The sequence below is a fragment of the Neofelis nebulosa genome, chromosome 14 (assembly GCF_028018385.1).
Source record: "Neofelis nebulosa isolate mNeoNeb1 chromosome 14, mNeoNeb1.pri, whole genome shotgun sequence".
NCBI lineage: Eukaryota > Metazoa > Chordata > Mammalia > Carnivora > Felidae > Neofelis > Neofelis nebulosa.
This window is the reverse complement of record NC_080795.1, coordinates 74,380,988-74,399,968: the sequence shown is the minus strand read 5'-3', so window position 1 is coordinate 74,399,968 and position 18,981 is coordinate 74,380,988. Positions and strand designations below refer to the sequence as shown.

Genomic DNA, 18,981 nt, shown 5'->3' with positions numbered 1-18,981 from the left:
CCACTCTGGAGGGGAAAAGAAAAAGACACAAGTTCAATATCCGAATTTAACCACAACAGAGAGAAGATTAGAGCCGTTCTTTTTTTTTTTTTTTTTTTTTTTTTTTTTTAACACGAATGAAAGACATAGTTATCAATCTTGAAATACAGGCATTAGCAAGTTTACTCCACACATGGAATACAGGCACTATTATTATTTTTTTTTTACTTTAATATGCAAATTTAAGCAAGTATCCCAATCACCTCTACGAAAGCTTTTCATTTCCCAGTAAGACCTCTGACAAAGTGAATGCAGAACGAGTGAAATACACAGGACCTTATGTTATGTCTGTTGGTCTTTGGCACATTTATCAAGTTGGAAAATGTCAGAAGGCAATAAAAATTTCGAATGACTGTTTTGCACATTCTTTTAATCGTCTTTACATCAAAATATAAGGCCACAAAAAGGCAAGCTGAAATTTCAGGATATGTGGAATAGTTTTAATAAAGAGTTTTACATACAGTACCTTACATATAGAACAGTGTGTTTGCAAATTTAAATAATATCTGAATGTACAGTGGCATGTATTCTTATCAAAGATAAATTCAAGTTTACTGTGTATCAGTTCTACAATGCATTTACACAGATCGCTAGAACTGATAAACAGAATGAGGCATAAAATATTCAAGTGTTATATCATCAAATAGCCTCCTCTTAACAGTCTTTTTCCCCCTTTTTAAAAAAGTTTCAAAACCTGTACATACATTTTTAATTTTTAAAAACAGTCTGTTAAAAGGTAACATTTCATGTTAACCACCAACTCTTATAGTCTATAGTAATAAAACTAGATATGTGTAGATATAAATATGTGTAGACTATGTACATATGTACGTTGAGTGTTTGTTTCAAACAAGCACACGCGGACGCACACCTGCGCACAAAGCATGGTGGCACACGACTCCCAAGGGCACTGGCAGACAGGAGGGCCCGGGCCCGAACTCCAGCAAGAGCTAACTCAGCAACTTCCAGTTGCCTTTGGTTTCAGAAATTTGTCCATTTGTGACCAAAGCTAAACATTTTGAGTGCGCGTGTATTTTTTAAAAATAAAATTCATCTTCAGAAATGAAGCGTTTCCAGTATTCCACTACCAGCAGTTAAAAAAATCCACAGCCACAAATTGTTTTGACATTTTTGTCACTCCTCATCCCAGCTGAGGTTATTTACAATTTTTATCTGAAGGCAAACACCAAGCATACTCAGGATCAAGCTGTACGCCGATGCCTGAATACCGCATTCAACTCTACAGAGTACGTGTGTCCCGTGTAGGATATCGGGTGTCTGATGGGCTGACGGCCTATGTAAGACGTTGGGAGTAGAACTCCCAGGGTATTTAACGTTCTCTCCCCAGCAGCGTCATCGTCATTTGGCACGCTGACCCTTCTGTGAGCCATTCTGTTTACAATGAGCTTACTGCCTGCAAAATAAATTCCAATTATTTGGCATTTGTTTTTAAATATGTAATCATAATGGAGCAAGAATTCCACAACTGTTTTCCTGGGAAGTGAGGCTTCCACTGTCAGTTTTCTGATTAAGGACATTCATCACCTAACAAACAGCTCATGATCCTATAGGAGTTTAAATACTCTAAACTGCGGTGCGGCCGGCCGAACTGTGGAGAAGACAGTTCGTCTAAGCAACCTTACAGAACTCTCCGGAATTTCCATTTCCTCTACAATTGTGCTGTAGGCCAAATTCTGCTTCGTAACATGGGCCTCTCTACTAAAAATTACATCAACACACCATACTTCTTTCTACAGGTGTCTCGAGCTTCGTGCTTAAGCAACTATTCAAAACTCCTGCCAACTCGATTTCCTTGGCATAGGTTATATTCCACGTCATTGATCCCTGGCATAGATCACATTATCGTTTGTAGCTTGCTCATAAGCTTTTTTTTTAACATCAGCTTCCTTGATAAAGCTGTTCTTCATTTTCCTTTCCAAGGTGCCATCCTATTGATGTCACAAATCAGTAAATGACCAAACAACACTAAGCTTTTTATAACTATCCACGTAGCAGTCATGTGGATAATAAAAACGATCGCCTGAAGAGACCCACGTTCTTTTCATTCGGCTTTCACTGCTGTCATACGGAGCAAAGAGTCGCTATCTGCTGTACTTTGCCCATGTCGATTAGGAGCTGTTTGATATGGCGTTTAAGTTGGGGCAGTCTGGCAAGAGGATCCGGTGGCTCCAACTCCCCTGTGAAATCAAGCCAGCTTTCCAGAACTAAGAGAGAGAACAGAACAAGCAGATTGAAATGGCAACTGGGAGAAGTCACAAAATGGTGTAACTGGGAGGCTGGGGGAGGATGGAGACAGAGACGACGTCCCCTTCTCTAGAAGGGCCAACAGACTCACGCCTGTCTAAGGGTATAGCATCCGTTACACCTATCCCACGAGAGTTCTAGTCCTTCTTGGTGACTTTGTTATTATTTTAGATAATTCTTTCCTTTATAGGTATAAACTAATTTCATTTTGAACATCTCCTTCTACTCTCTTCTGGAACAGGAAATAACAGTTCCCTGTGCCTGCTGAAGCTTTCTATTATTTTAGATTTAAATCCTCTCTACTCCATTTTCAATGAAATTTAGCTACTCTCACCATTGTTTTTCTTAAATCAGGAAGTTCTTAACAAAAGAAAGGAGGTGGCAATTTCTCAGCGTCCCTTTCAGTCCCACTATTTTATCATTACTTTTAAAAATATGCAAGCACGTTAGAAGTCTAGGCAGAATACAATTAGTTATTCTACACTTTTTATTAATAATAAGGGACAGTGTCAAACTGCACATTTTTTTTCCCTTCAGAAATCTACTCAAAACATTAAAGTAACAAAAAGCTAGCTTAAACCCAATGGAAGATGCTTTTGAAATGGTTTCCATTTTCTCTTTTCTCAGGGAAAAACAAAGCAGGAGGAGTTCTAATTTAGTGTGGGGTAAAATTTAAAAATGGGAATATAATCTATGTATGACGTTAGGAAAAAAAAACCAAAACACTGGATTAGGAATTAGGTAATCTTACCCTATTTTCTCAACTTTCCTGTCTATACCCTCAGGCTCCTGTGTGATAAAAAACAAAACTATAAAAGAAAACCATTTGAAAATGTGTCTGCACACTTAAGGTTTACCTATCCAGCTTGCAGGAGTTTCCTGTTGTTAATTTTACTGACCTACTGACCAAAGTGATAGCAAACATACAAAGTGTTTTCCCCCATATTTTAAATATGCTTAAGGTCCGTAAACTAACTTCCAAAAAAAAAAAACAAAAAAAAAAAAATCACAGTTCAATGAAACTAATAAATATTCCATATGTGCTTTATACTGCACCCAGCAAATGGGCAGTATTTAATAAATATCCAACTTTAGCTTTTATTTTTTAAATTAAAAATTTTTTTTTTTTAATTTTTTAAATTTACATCCAACTTGGCATATAGCGCAACACTGATTTCAGGAGGATATTCCTTAATGCCCCTTCCCCATTCAGCCCACCCCCCTCCCACAACCCCTCCTGTAACCCTCTGCTTGTTCTCCATATTTAAGAGTCTCTTATGTTTTTTTGTCCCCCTCCCTGTTTTTATCTTATTTTTGCTTCCCTTCCCTTATGTTCATGTATTCTGTGTCTTAAAGTCCAATAAATACCCAACTTAAAAAAAAAACCAAGATAATATCCAGTCATACTGTCTTCAGCCTAAAAGACCCCAAACGCCATCTGTGTTAAATGAGATGTAAACGAGCAAGACGCTCCATTGGGACAGACAGGATCTACAGTTCCCACCCGGTAATTCACATAACACTTCACGTAATGTCTCTGTAACAACAACGAACACTTTACATACTAGAGTCACTGTATTTTAGTTCTTTCTTAAAATTACCATCGACTTCTTTTTCTATTAGGTCCATCCTGCTGGCAACTTCTTTCTGGACATTCTCTATGTGTGTAAGGAGATTGAGCTGCCACTGAAGATGTGCGTGTCCTGAGTCGTCAGTGCTCTTTTTATCATTATAAATAAATACCGTATTCCTTTCAGCCGGATTCTTCTCCAAAGAACCATTGGAAAAAAAACAAAATGGGGCGAAATATAATGTCATAACGGGAAAGACAGCATGAAACACCTCATTACCACAATGATCAGTGAAATCCAACCTGACTCACAGAACAGTCTTAGAGGAAGTGCTAGCATATAATTACATTTTATCTGCTGGTCCTTAGAAGAGCAAAAATGCCTTCCATGTCTCTCCACGATGCCTCGCACAGGGCCACACAGGGTGGAAGTCATTCAATAAAACATGCTAAAGAAACGAAGTCGCTAATTATACTCTGTAACTAAAAAGCCCAGCTAATTTTAGACTGACCCCTTCTTCGATTAATCCAAACTAAGGACATAAGTGGAGCGAAGGCAGAAAGCAATGACGGAAAAATCATGAAAACTGGCAAAGGCCAGTTTAAAGTCAAATTAACTGTAGGCTGTAATTAACTGCTGCAATTAAATCAATGAGGCAAGAGAAAGTTAAGAATCTTTTAAAAACTTAAAAAAAGTGTAAACTGCTTAACACACACAGAAAATCCGAACTGAGACTCACCAGAAAGAATTCATTTCATAAAAGGGATATGAATTTCACAAAATAATTTGCCACAAATATCAGGAAATGTAAGCTTCCCAAATTTATTTACCGTGATTTCTTGATGAAATAGGCCAGAAAAATAAAGGATTATTTTAGTGGCATTACTAGCTGAAAATCAATGAAAAATGAGGAAACGGCATCACTAAGACAATCCCTGTGACTAGGAAAGAAGTTTAGAAATATTCAGTGTACAAAGAGCTATAAAAACCCACTGTATCGTCTAATGGAATTGATACGCAGACACAAATGAAATGTGCTATAGTTTTAAAAAGGTTAGAGCACCGTCTTTTATCTGAAACACACAAAAAGAGCAGGAAAATTATATTAACATATACACACCCGCACGCACGCACGCACGCATTCTCGCACACAGACAACTTCATTTGGAAAAAACTGTGGCTCACGGTTTTCGGAGGCATCTAAGTGCATTTATAAAACTGAGACTTGGGGCACCTGGGTGGCTCAGTCGGTTAAGCGGCCGACTTCGGCTCAGGTCATGATCTCACGGTCCGTGGGTTCGAGCCCCGCGTCGGGCTCTGTGCTGACCGCTCAGAGCCTGGAGCCTGTTTCGGATTCTGTGTCTCCCTCTCTCTGACCCTCCCCCGTTCATGCTCTGTCTCTCTCCGTCTCAAAAATAAATAAACGTTAAAAAAAAAACCAAAAAACAAAAAGCAAAAAACTGAGACTTTGGTTAGGGCAAAAGTTGACTGCATCTACAATTCTGAACTAGGGGATAATTAAATGTTCAAATGGCCAGTGTTTTCATATAGAGAAGCAAAAGATGTTTTCACCCTAACCAGGCACCCGTGAACTTGGAAACATAAGCATAATTTTACTGGGAATTCAGTTGTTTGATTTTAGAAAATTTTCCTACATTCTATCCTATCTTCCAAGCCAAAACAAATGAGATAGTTCTACCTTGTCAGGCATCCCATCTTCTTTCACTGAATACTGTGAACGGTTTTTATCTTTCCTGCGGAATTCTTGTTCTTCTTCAAAACTACTAACATCGTCGTCGTCTGAGCTCCCGGGGTCTGCGAGAGATTTGCAGTCTTGACCAAAATTTTGTGGCTTTTGGTAGCTGTGCTCACTTGTTATGTAAGTTCCTTCCATTTTTAGGGGCACACGAGGTGGTTCTTTGTGGTTCTGAACGTGGTATTTCTTCTCCTCAACACTCCCTGTGTCTTGTGCTGTCATTTTTTTCTCTACCCCCGCAATTCCTTGATCTTGGTCTTTTCGCTTTCCAGAACAAGCCCAGAGATGGAGGTCGGGATGATGTTTATTCCTTACAACAAAGTTGGAGAAAAGAGCAGTTCAGGAAAAAACAAGTTTCAGAATGTAAGATGACACAGGTAACCCTTCTTGTCCGTGCCTGTTTCACACCAAGTGTGCGCGCTCGGGCAGACCGACCCCACTTCCCCACTGAAAACCTAGACTCCCACCCGGGGACCCAGGTTAGGAAGAGGGCAGGGACTCTAGACAAAAGCAGACGTACGCTTAGGTTAACCTGCCCCAGAACTTCAGCCAAAGTTGGAATTCTCACGATTTTACAGAAATAATACTGAGGTAGAAGAAAAGCCTTGGTGAATGTAATTCTGTGGACAGTTCACAGCAACACTTGATATATGTGCACTTCTTTTTCTGACTTTTCACTGGATTTTTTAAAATTGTATGGCATGAAAAACTTTTATGTGAGTCCATTTTAACAGCTTCATCCAATCAAAAAGTGATACTTGCTCCTGATAAAACATTCAGGCCATAACCTCCCTGCGTGGCAATCATAAAAAACTGAGGCATAACCTTTCAGACATTTTCTATACACATAAAATTATATTTTACCTATTTATTTTTTTAACTATAGGTCTGACAAAGAATTTCTACTTTTGGTTTAATTACTCTTTTTAAAGGGGTAAGCATACACTTTCTCTTCTTACACACATGGGGCTCTCAATTCGCCTTCTTCGCATATGACACATGTGGGCAGCTTGCCACATCAGGACACAGACGTTTCCCTTAACTCTAGCAGCTGAACGGTATCAGTGTGCCACAGTCTGGGCTCACCAGCCAATCCCCCACCTACCGACGTGCGTGCGTGTTCGTGTGATCGCTGCGCACAAGTGGGGCTCTCAGTCAGATATGGAGCGGCTGGATAATGGGTACACGTTTTAAATTGGGAAGTAACTGCCCAAGTGGCCTCCAAAGAGGTTGTACTAATTACCTCCTCCTCACCAACAGTCTACAATGACGTCCTTTTATCTACCCCATCCTCACTAAACATGTGAGCATGTGATACTGCACAGCTAATTCATCATTAAAATCCTTCACTGAGTACAACAGGAATTCTTTCATCAGAGGTGGTAAGAAAGGAGGATACTCAAGAGGCATAAACCTTGCAGAAGGCTCAATAATGTTGGTGAATTATTTCCAGATTAGATAAATACCCAGGGGTCAAATTAGTCTTCTTCTAATACCCAAGTATTATTTCTGAAATGATAAATTTTAACTTTTGAACCCTTAATAATTTAGTAACAGAAAACACTAAAATTCTTACCCAGTAAGAGACATAGCAGAAAGCTGGTTTTATAGTCTAACAGTCCAATGGGTCGAATCCTACTGTGCCACTGAGGATCCTAGACAAGTTACATAACCTCTGTCTTTGACTACCCACCTATCAAATGAGGTAGGATCTATTTTTCAGGCTTATTTTAAGGATGAAATAAAATCTCGTATGAAAGCACCGATTTCTGGCATGAAGTAGACTTTATTTTCAGACTTTCAATAAATAACTAATGACAACAGTTTCTATCATTAGAAATATTAACATAAAGAGAGGCCACAGACATGAGGCCAAATTGGTCCAGTTTAAATCCTTATTGAAAGAATGAATGCATTGAAATTCAAATTCCTATCAAGGACAACCAGGCTTTCATCTTTTAAGTTTACTTTTTTTTTTTTTTTTTTTAAGTAATCCCTACACCCAACACGGGGCTCGAACTCACAACCCTGAGATCAAGAGTCGCATGCTCTTTGGGGGAACCTGGGTGGCTGTCGTTGAGCGTACAACTCTTGGTTTCAGCTCAGGTCATGGTCTCACAGTTCGTGGGTTGGAGTCCCGCATCTGGCTCCGTGCTAACAGCGTGGAGCCTGCTTGGGATTCTCTCTCCCTTTCTTGCTCGCTCTCTCTCTGCCCCTTCCCTGGATTGTGTGCACCTGCAAATACACTGAACAAAGGAGAGTCGAGATGGTGGAAAAGTAGAAGAATTGGAATTTCTCTCATCTCTCAAACACAGCAGTATTGAGGTCAGAACACTTGGAATTCCAGGAACCCAGGCTGCAGAGTGACGGAAACATCTTCCCGGGTGTCGGGAGACAGCTTGGCAGGACAGAGGTGGGTGTTTGAAAATCGGGAGAGATAAAACGTGTGGCGTAGGCATGGAGAAAAGGGAACCCCTTTGATGGAGAAACAAAAGGAAGAGAAAGAGAGGCTGTGGAAGAGTGGGATTGTGTCTGGCCAAGAGAAAAACCTCTCTGGACCACAGACAGAATGAAAACTACAGCCTCAGGAATGAAGATCAGAGTTTTCGGGGTTGCATGACATGGTCCGGACCCGAGCCTGCCGTGTGCGTGCCCCTCGAGGGAAAAGGAGCTGGCCCCGGGGTTCTGTAATGATCTGGGGGCACACTGGGAGAGAGCAGTCCCCTCCCTTGAGTACTGTGGGAAGAGGGTATACAGGGTCAGGACAAAAGACCCCGCAGGCGCCAGCCAGAGGCCCACTGTCGACTAGGGGAGTGGCGCTATGGTTCTGGAGAACCAGGCCACATAGAGAGGGATCCTTTAAGACATCAGGATTTTAATCCCAGCCAAGCGCCTGGGAGGCACGGGAGACTGTGGAGCAGGACAAACCGGCTACCTGTGCCTGCGCAGCACTGAGAGGACAGCCTGAACAGTGTGGTTTGGGACACCCCGTAGAGGGAGGATAGACTGGGGTGTTGCCATTTTTCTCCCCATCACCAACAAGGTGGGGTTTCAGGAAACAGGACGCGGCCCTGCAGTGGAGGGGGGACCTCACCCCTCTGTGCCCGGTAACTGCGTATCTACGAGAGACTGACACTGACCAAACCAGACGGACCCTCCTCCAGACCAGCACAGCCACCAGTCCCAGGCAGCGACACCCAACTGTCCTGCAGTTTTGCATTTTCTGATTTGATTTTTGGTCAATTCTTATTTTGAATGTGTGTGCGTGTGTGTGTGTGTGTGTGTGTGTGTGTGTGTGTGTATTTTTTTTTTTTTTTTTCTTTATGTTTCTTTCTCTGTTCGGGTTGTCTGTTTAATCAGGCATTTTACTCTATCCTTTTTACACCTTTCTGTAACTCCTTCTTTATTTTCCTCTCTCTCTCTGGATTAAGCCTTATAGTTTCTTTGATTCTCTGCCTGGTCTTTCTTTTCCACCTCTGTCATCTCTCTCTTTGTATGGGATAAGGCTTCTTCCAGCCCCTCCTCCACCTTTTTCCATTTTTTTCCAGGGTTACTTCAAGAAACAAATCAAAGCACAGCTGGTGGAAGGTCCAAACCACCACTACGAGTAGGGAAATAACGCAACCAGAGTCACAACAACAGGGAGCATGCAAGACATTCCAAAAACACCTCCTGAAGGGCCAGGCCCTGGACAGTGTATGACCCCTTTTTAATATAGCAGTGCTCGCAGGTATAGGACACATAACAAGCTATTAAAACACATAAAAGAAAACTAGCCAAAATGACAAAACAGAAGAATTCTCCTCAAAAGAAATTCCAGGAAGAAATGACAACCAGAGAACTGCTCAAAACAGATATAAAAAAGGTATCTGAACATGGATTTAGAACAACAGTCATTAAGACTAATAGCTGGGCTTGCAAAAAGCATAGAAGACAGCAGAGAATCTCTAGCTGCGGAGATCAAGGACCTAAGAAAGACTCACAACGAATTAAGAAATGCTATAAATGAGATGCAAAATAAACCAGATGCAGTGACAACAAGGATGGAAGAAGCAGAGGGCAGAACAGAAGATAAAAATATGGAAAATGATGAAACTGAGAGAAGGAGGGACAGGAAATGACTAGACCACAAGGGGAGAATTAGAGACCTAAGTGATTCAATGAAACATAATAAACCTCACAATAAGGTTTATCTGAACAAGCTATAGCTGAGAACTTCCCTAATCTGGGGAAGGAAGCAGACATCCAAGTCCAGGAGGCACAGAGAACTGCCTTCAAAATCAACAAAAACACGTCAACACCATGACATATCATAGTGAAACCGCCAAAATGCAAAGACAAAAATTCTGCAAGTGGCTAGGGACAAACGGGACTTAATCTATAAGGGCAGACACATAAGGGTAGTAGCAGACCGGTCCATGGCAACGTGGCAGGCCAGAAGGGAGTGGCAGGAAATATTCAATGTGCTGAACAGGAAAAATCTGCAGCCAAGAATCCTTTATCCAGCAAGGCTGTCATTGAGGATAGGAGAGATAAAGGCTTTCCCAAACAAAAACTGAAGGAGTTCATCGCCACTAAACCAGCACTGCAGGAGATCCTACGGGGGAACTCTGTGAGTGGAAAGCAGCAAAGACTACAAAGGACCACAGACATCACAAGCACAAAACCTACGGATAACACGACACTAAATCCGTATCTTTCAATAGTCACTCTGAAAGTAAATGGGCTAAATGCCCCAATCAGAAGACCTAGGGCATCAGAATAGATAAAAAAAACCCAAGATCCATCTATCTGCTGTCTACAAGAGACCCATTTTAGACCTGAGGACGCAGGCAGATTGAAAGTGAGGGGATGGAGAACCACCTATCATGCTACCGGAAGCCAAAAGAAAGCTGGAGTGGCCATACTTATATCAGACAAATTAGATTCTAAACCAAAGACTAACAGGAGATGAAGAAGGACATTATATCATAATTAAGGGGTCTATCCATCAAGACCCAACAATTATAAACAATTGTAAATAAATATATGACGCGCTCAAATATATAAAACAATTAATTACAAACAACAGCAAACTTGTTGATAATAATACTGTAATTGTAGGAGACTTTAAGACTCCATTTATAACAATGGACAGATCACAGAGACAGAAAATCAATAAGGAAACAACGGCCTTGAACGATATACTGGACCAGATTGTCTTAACAGATACATTTAGTACTTTTCATCCAAAAGCAGCAGAATACACATTCTTCTCGAGTGCACATGAAACATGTTCTAAAACAGGTCACGTAACAGCCTAGGTCACAAAACGGCCCTCAACAAATATAAAAGGATTGAGATCATACCATGCATATTATCAAATCACAACGCAACGAAACTTGCAATCAACCACAAGAAAAATGCATGGAGATTAAAGAACATCCTACTAAAGAATGAATGGGTCAACTGGAAAATTGAAAAAAAATTTAAAAATATATGGAAGCAAATGAAAATGAAAACATGACAGTCCAAACCCTTTGGGATGCAGCAAAGGCAGTCCTAGGAGGAAAACAGATCGCAAACCAGGCCTATCTCAAAAAGCAAGAAAGATCCCAAATGCAGAACCTAACCTCACACCTAAAGGAACCAGAAACAGAGCAGCAAAGAAAGCCCAAAGCCAGCAGAAGAAGAGAAATAATAAAGATTAGAACAGAAATAAACAAAATAGAATCCAAAAAAAATAGAACAGATCCATGAATCTAAGAGCTGGTTTTCTGAAAGAATAAACAAAATCGATAAACCCCTAGCCAGACTTCTAAGAAGAGAGAGAACCCGAATAGATAGAATCACGAATGAAAAGAGGAGAGATCACAACGAACACCACAAGAATACAAACAATTATGAGAGAATACTATGAAAAATTGTATGCCCACAAACTGGACGATCTGGAAGACACGGACAAATTCCTAGATACCCACACACTACCAAAACTCAAATGGGAAGAAATAGGAAATTTGAACAGACCCCATAACCAGCGAAGAAATTGAAACGGTTATCAACAATCTCCCAACGAATAAGAGCCCTGGCCCAAATGGCTTCCAAGGGGAATTCTACCAGACATTTAAAGCAGAGTTCATACCTATTCTTCTCAAGCTGTTCCAGAAAAATGGACACGGAAGGAAAGCTCCCAGACTCATTCTATGAAGCCAACATTACCTTGATTCCCAAACCAGACAAAAATCCCAGTAAAAAAGGAGAATTACAGGCCAATATCCCTGATGAACATGGATGCAAAAATTCTCAATAAGATACTAGTAAATCAAATTCAACAGTATATTAAAAGAATTATTCACCATGATCAAGTGCGGTTCATTCTTGATCTGCAGGGCCGACTTAATATTCACAAATCAATGTGATACATCCCATTAATAGAAGGATAAGAATCATATGATCCTGTGAATAGATGCAGAAAAAGCATTTGACCAAATACAGCATCCTGTCTTAATAAAAACCCTCAAGAAAGTTGAGACAGAAGGAACATACCTTAACATCATAAAAGACATATACGAAAGGCCCACAGCTAATATCATCCTCAATGGGGAAAAACTGACAGCTTTCCCCCTGAGATCAGGAACACGACACGGATTTCCACTCTCACCACAGTGTTGGAAGTCCCAGCCTCAGCAATCAGATAACAAAATGAAATAAAGGCATCGAAATTGGCAAAGAAGAAGTCAAACTTTCACTTTTCACAGACAACATGATACTCTACATGGAAAACCCAAAACTCCACCAAAAATCTGCTAGAACTGATACATGAATTCAGCAAAGTTGCAGGATATTAGGTCAATGTATAGAAATCAGCTGCATTTCTATACACAACAAAGCAACAGAAAGAGATATCAAGGAATCAATCCCACTTACAATTGTACCAAGAACCATAAAATACCTAAGAATAAACCTAACCAAAGAGGTAAAAGATCTGTATGCTGAACACAATAGAAAGCTTATGAAAGAAACTGAAGAAGACAAAGAAATGGAAAAACATTCCATGCTCAGGGATTGCAAGAATAAATATTGTAAAAATGTCAATACTACCCAAAGCAATCTACACGTTCAGTGCCATCCCTATCAAAATAACACCAGAATTCTTCACAGAGCTAGAACAAACAGTCCTAAAATTTGTATGGAACCAGAAAAGATCCCGAATAGCCCAAGTAATATTGAAAAAGAAAACCAAAGCTGGAGGCATCACAATCCCGGACGTTAGCCTCTACTACAAGGCTGTAATCATCAAGACAGTATGGTATTGGCACAAATACCATACACCATAGACCCATGGTAGACCCATAAATCAGTGGAACAGAGAACCCAGAAATGGACCCACACATGTATGGCCAACTAACCTTCGACAAAGCAGGAAACAGTATCCCATGGAAAAAAGACGGTCTCTTTAGCAAATGGTGCTGGGAGAACTGGACAGCAACATGCAAAAGAATGAATCTGGACCACTTTCTTACACCATACACAAAAATAAACTCAAAATGGATAAAAGACCTAAATGTAAGACAGGAAACCATCAAAACCCTAGAGGAGAAAACAAGCAACAACCTCTTTAACCTCAGCCACAGCAACTTCTTACTTGACACATCTCTGAAGGCAAGAGAAATAAAAGCAAAAATGAACTATTGGGACCTGATCAAGATAAAAATCTTCTGCACAGCAAAGGAAACAATCAACAAAACTAAAAGGCAACTGACAGAATGGGAGAAGATATTCACAAATGACATATCAAAAATCTATAAAGAACTTACCAAACTCAACACCCGAAAAACAATCCAGTGAAGAAATGGACAGAAGACATGAATAATCACTTTTCCAAGGAACACATCCACATGGCCAACAGACACATGAAAAGAGGCTCAACATCACTCATATCAGGAAAATACAACTCAAAACCACACTGAGATACTACCTCACACCGGTCAGAGTGGCTAAAATTAACAACTCAGGAAACAACAGATGCTGGCGAGGATGTGGAGAAAGGGGAATCCTCGTGCACTGTTACTGGAAAACAGTATGGAGGTTTCTCAAAAAGTTAAACATAGAACTATCCTACAACCCAGCAATTGCACTAGTAGGTATTCATCCAAAAGATACAAAAATGCTGATTTGTAGGAGCACATGTACCCCAACGTTTATAGCAGCACTATCAACAACAGCCAAATTATGGAAAGAGCTCAAATGTCCATCAACTGATGAATGGATAAAGAAGATGTGATACACACACACACACACACACACACACACACACACACCGGAATACTACTCAGCAATGAGAAAGAATGAAATCTTGCCATTTTCAACAATATGGATGGAAATGGAGGGTATTATGCTAAGTGAAATAAGTCAGAAAAAGACAGCATGTTTTCACTCATATGTGAAAATTGAGAAACTTAATAGAAGACCATGGGGGAAGGGAAGGAAAAATAAGTTATAAACAGAGAGGGAGGCAAACGATAAGAGGCTCTTTAAATGCAGAGAACAAACTGAGGGTTGGTGGGGGGGAGGCTGTGGGGGGCAAGGAAAATAGGAGATGGGCACTGAGGAGGACACCTGTTGGGATGAGCACTGGATGTTGTACGTAAGTGATGATTCACAGGAATCTACTCCTGAAGCCAAAACTACACTGTATGTTAGCTAACTTGACAATAAATTGTTAAAAAAAAAAACAAAAAACAAAAACAAAAAACCTGAGACAAGGAAAAAAAAAAAAGAAATAATAAAATGAAATGAAATACTTCAGCAAAGGACAAAAATAGATGAATCTGTGGCAAGATACGATTATTCTTGAACTTAAGTTATGAGCATATGGAGGTTCACTTCACTATTATGTGTGTGTACATTTTCATAATCATAAAAAAGTTAAACGCAGATTACCTAGTAACATTAAATATAAGTAGCAATAAAAATAAATAAAAGAAAAAAGAAAAGGAGTCATGTGCTCTTATAACTGAGCCCACCAGGTGCCCCTGCAACTGGGCTTTTAAACAAAAGCTTTATTAGTTTAATAAGTTCATTCCTCCCTTGAGTTTTAGCATTTGCATGGCCTTTTTATAAAGAAATCCACATTCGGATTCATGACATAAAACAGAAGCAAATCCCATTCAAGGAACAATCACGGAGGACTTAGCCCCACACTAAGTACCAGGATGAAATGAGGCCCAAGCCCCCCCTTAAAGGAACTCCTGTTTAGTAAGAGGAGACAAACATGGGGAACAAAGTGCACCGAGGCGCACGCCGACACCAGGGTGCAGGCAGCTTGCCAAGAGGGTGTGATCAGCCCTGGCCGGGCAGGTATCGTGAAAAGGCATCTGCCAGAAAGATGGCTGAAGGCTGTTCTGGGTGTGGGTGTGGAAGGGCCGTACCTATGGAACAGCAGGCTTCATCCAGGGATTATGGTCTGGTAGAGCTGCAATGTTTGGGGAAAACCACTGGGGGAGGAAAGACTTGGCAACAAAACTGAACGTTCCCAGGGAAGGACTCAGAGTGCATGCCGGGGAGCTCAGACTTCGTCCGCTGGGCCCCGGGAAGGCACGGTGGGATACGAAGCTCAAAGACAAGCTCATGTTCATCTTTTACTAAGCTCACAGTGGCAAGAGTAAGAAGGATGAACTCAAAGAGTGCGAGACCAGAGCCGCAGGGAACTCAGAAGTGTGACAATCGCGCATGTGAACAGAACAGCCTGGGCTGGGAGTATGAAGAGACACAGGAACGCACTGAACCGTGTTAAGCAATTACAATGGCCAAGTGCCCTTGACGCACAAAGTTGAGGTGAAACCTGGACGGGGATAGAAGAAGGGGAAAGGACAAGTTTCTGGTCCAGGCAAGTTGAGTCGAAATGAAGAAAATCTTGTGAAGAACCAGCGAATCATCCTGTTTTTATATAAAATATTTTTTTAAAAGAAGGACTCTAGCCAGGAATTAGGAAGAACTGAAAACAAGGACTTCGAGAACACCCTGTTGTTACTTAGGGAGGCTCAGGTTTGGGGGCTGTTTTGAGGGAAAATTGTCCGCGATGACTAAAACACCTTCAGTGCACAGCACAGGGATGGATTATATGACCTGTTCCCTCCAAAGTCAACCCTAAAGTAATTAAAAAATACACTATTAAGCCTACTTCATCTTGACACCATTCCTGAAGGAGGACACGAAATACAGGGTTCGCCAAGCAACTGCATTTAATTTTGTGCATGTGGCGAGCACACAGAACAGCGGGGCGGGGACTGTCACTTGTTGAAACACTGATGCAGTATTTACTTTCAAACATGTTTGTTTATTCCAGGACAACAGGCACAAGACAGCTATTCACCCAAAAAGTTATTCATCTTTCCTTTTTTTAAAGACAAAATGTATTCAAATATCTCTTCTGTCTTCCAAGCTGCTAATCTGAACCTTCCAGAGGCTGACGACTACTCTGGATTAGAATACATGCCGCCTGTGACCCCCAGCTCTCCTCACTTACTTCAGAATTCCAATCTTCAGCTGTAGCCCGTGCAGGACTTCCGTGACTCCATAGACATCAGCAAGCAGGTGGTGGGTGGAAACTATCTTTTTGGCATTGAGATGAGAATAATTTTCCTTCAAAAACGATAACCCGCACATTCTCCCGTTATCCAACCAATCCTTATCATAGCGGTATTTTGCGCTCCACCTCTGACCTGCAGATGAAGGGGACATTCAAATGACAAAGGATCCCACTTACTCAGATTCCCCCTTCCACTGTCACCCCACTGACATCATTCGGAAAGCAAGGTGAGCTCTAGTACTAAGAGCAAATTCGAAAGAGCAAGACAGCGTTCTGAGGAGCTGGCGCTGTGATGCTCCTCCGCACTTTCAGATTTTCCGCCCGCTAAGAACACGGTCCGTTAGGGATGTGGTCAGGGGCTGAGGACACCTGCAAAGAACCCTGAGTGTACTGCTTTCCATTTTTGCATATCTGTCATCTGTCTTCTAGGAAGGTCGAGAGGGCTGGAGAGAGACTAGATGGGGTGCCTGTTTCTCACACTCACATTTGTTTTGAACTGGATGAAATACAGAGACTTGCTTAAGTGGATGTTCGAACCCCTTTCCAAGACCTCACAGGGCCCTGTAGAATCTTGTATTTTCACCAATGCTAACTATATCCTATTAAGCTAGTTGCTTATGTGCCTGTGACCCCTACTATACTATGAGACAGTGGAAGGCTTGCTTAGAATCAATCCTCTTACCTCTTACCAGCCTTTGGCAAAGAGAAGGCATCCAATAAATGCTGCTGAATGAGTAAACTGATGTCTACATTCATATAGCTCTGAATCATTCTCCAGCTTCTTAATGTTACTTTTGTTTTTGTTTTTGTTTTAAAGATAGACAAGAGAACAATTCGGTAGGCTTTTATTTGAGAATACCTAGTTATCTTCTGCCTGGGCAGCTGAATGTGTACATAATATGCAAAACCTTGCTACTCAAAGAGCCTCTAGATGGAAGAAGGTGCTGGAGAGGGAGGCGAAGGGCACTGGTTTCCATCTCAGGTCTGTGCACACGGCACGCAGCCAACCCTCTGAGCCCCGGCTGCCTCCTCGGCAAGATAAAGGGACCCAACGGGAGAGCCTGAGATCCCATCTACCCAAAATTAGTTGGATACGCAGCATGTTCAGGAACTTTCTTCAAGCCACATCATGAGGAGTGCACACTCGAATACAGTTCCACTCAGTCACACAGGAGCCTATCTAGAAATCAATACACAGGGACACACGAAGGGGTGAATTCTTCTCCCGGAGAAAGTCCTAACGCTGCCCCGAAAGGCGGTGGGAAATGAGGCGAATGTTTTGGCCTAGGTCATTAACATGGAAAATAAAGCTGCGACAGACAGCGAAAAATACTCAAAGACGCCGACGCGGAAGCAGAATGCAACCGGCCCGGCCAAGTAGCGGTGTCTCCTGCGGCCGGCACACCACGGGCTGGGACCCAGATCTTCGGGCGTCCAGCCCCCGACACGGGGCTCGGGCTTACCGGGAGGGTCCCTGCAGATGTAGCAGACGTACTGCTCGGGGATGCTCTCCTCCAGGAGCCCCATGCACACGCTGTGCTGCCAGCACAGACACTCTTCGCACTGCGAGAAAACACAGGGGCGCCTGCGGTCACTGGGCTGCTCCCCAGCGAGGAAGCCACGCCCCGTCCCCCCCCCCCCCCCCCCCCCCCGCCCTGAGGCTCTTGCCGCCCCCACACTGCGAGGCTCGTCCACGCGACCACGCGGACGCGGATTCAGGATGCATTTTATTTCTGAAACACTCAAATGCTTCACGAACTTCCCCTGCCACAGCTATTAGAACGAACCTTGACATATTTACTTAAACCACACACACACACAAATCATAAAACTAGTTCCCTCATTTGTTTCCCACTAATTTTTAGGCAATTACATCCTTAAAACTCTTAAAAATGGCCTATTAGAGTGCACTTTTTTTAAAAGGCAAGTTCGTAGGAGTGCCTGTAGCAGTGACTTCGAGTATTATCGGTATGGTGATGCTATACATTTGTAGTTCCCTCATTTGAGAAAACCTTTGAAAAGGGGGAGAAAAAAGAATACTCTTTCTTCATTCCTATGACCATCATTTCCAAATCTTGTAAATGTCATCACAGAACACGGGGTTATGCTTCTCCCTGTTCCTAGAAAGATACCCTTTCTCCAGGGAGACACCGGTCGACGGTTGGTAACGCTTCATGCTCGCAACAAACTTTGAGAAGAGTGGACTCGTTTATTTCCAGATCTGCAGGTTGAGGGGCCAGGAAGGTGCGGACACAATGTTATTAAACAGGGACCCAGGCCAGGAAGAGAAGGGCTGCTACACTCTACCCTTCAACGCGGATGCTCGCCATCTTAATGGCTTCAAAGACTGGCTTCCAGAATTTCAGCCTGAAGACCTCAAACTCAACACTAGCTCTCTCAGGTGAGACAGCCGTCTACTCCTTTGACGAAGAGATCTCCCCACCATTGCTACTGGGACTTGAAGCGCTGTGGTAAGTTGAAAACCTCTGTCTTCAACAGGACAGTTAGTGACAAACACGGAAGCCCTGCTTGTACTTGCTGAGCACCTGAAGTTAGTGGCTCCGGAGGGCCGGGAAGACGGGTTACCTGGATCATGAAGCCGTTCTCCTCATCCATTTCACAAATACATCGCACGATCTCATTAAGAGCATCATCTTCCTCCTGAGATTCCTCAAAATTGGTGGAATCGAAGTCCTGATTGTACTCATCCCCACTTAGAAGTAAACTCTCTGTTGAAGAATCGTCGAGGAATTCCACATCCGATAAGTCTAGAACATACA

General features: G+C 42.0%; 1 protein-coding gene across 16 annotated transcripts in view; it reads right to left on the bottom strand.

Moving 5' to 3' along the window:
* Nucleotides 1–392: 392 nt before the first annotated feature.
* Nucleotides 393–18,981, bottom strand: part of PHF20L1 (PHD finger protein 20 like 1) — an 87,336-nt gene continuing 68,747 nt past the window's right edge. For 10 of the 16 annotated variants that reach the window (XM_058699110.1, XM_058699108.1, XM_058699106.1 and 7 more), the window contains 6 exons: nucleotides 18,788–18,969; nucleotides 17,665–17,764; nucleotides 16,139–16,334; nucleotides 5,575–5,941; nucleotides 3,870–4,071; nucleotides 393–2,264 (listed from right to left, as the gene is read on the bottom strand). In XM_058699110.1, coding sequence (XP_058555093.1) covers nucleotides 2,122–2,264; nucleotides 3,870–4,071; nucleotides 5,575–5,941; nucleotides 16,139–16,334; nucleotides 17,665–17,764; nucleotides 18,788–18,969 — 1,190 coding nt within the window. In that variant the 3' untranslated portion in view covers nucleotides 393–2,121. The remainder of the gene's footprint in view (nucleotides 2,265–3,869; nucleotides 4,072–5,574; nucleotides 5,942–16,138; nucleotides 16,335–17,664; nucleotides 17,765–18,787; nucleotides 18,970–18,981) is intronic. The other 6 variants (XM_058699113.1, XM_058699118.1, XM_058699120.1 and 3 more) reach the window with 4 other exon arrangements.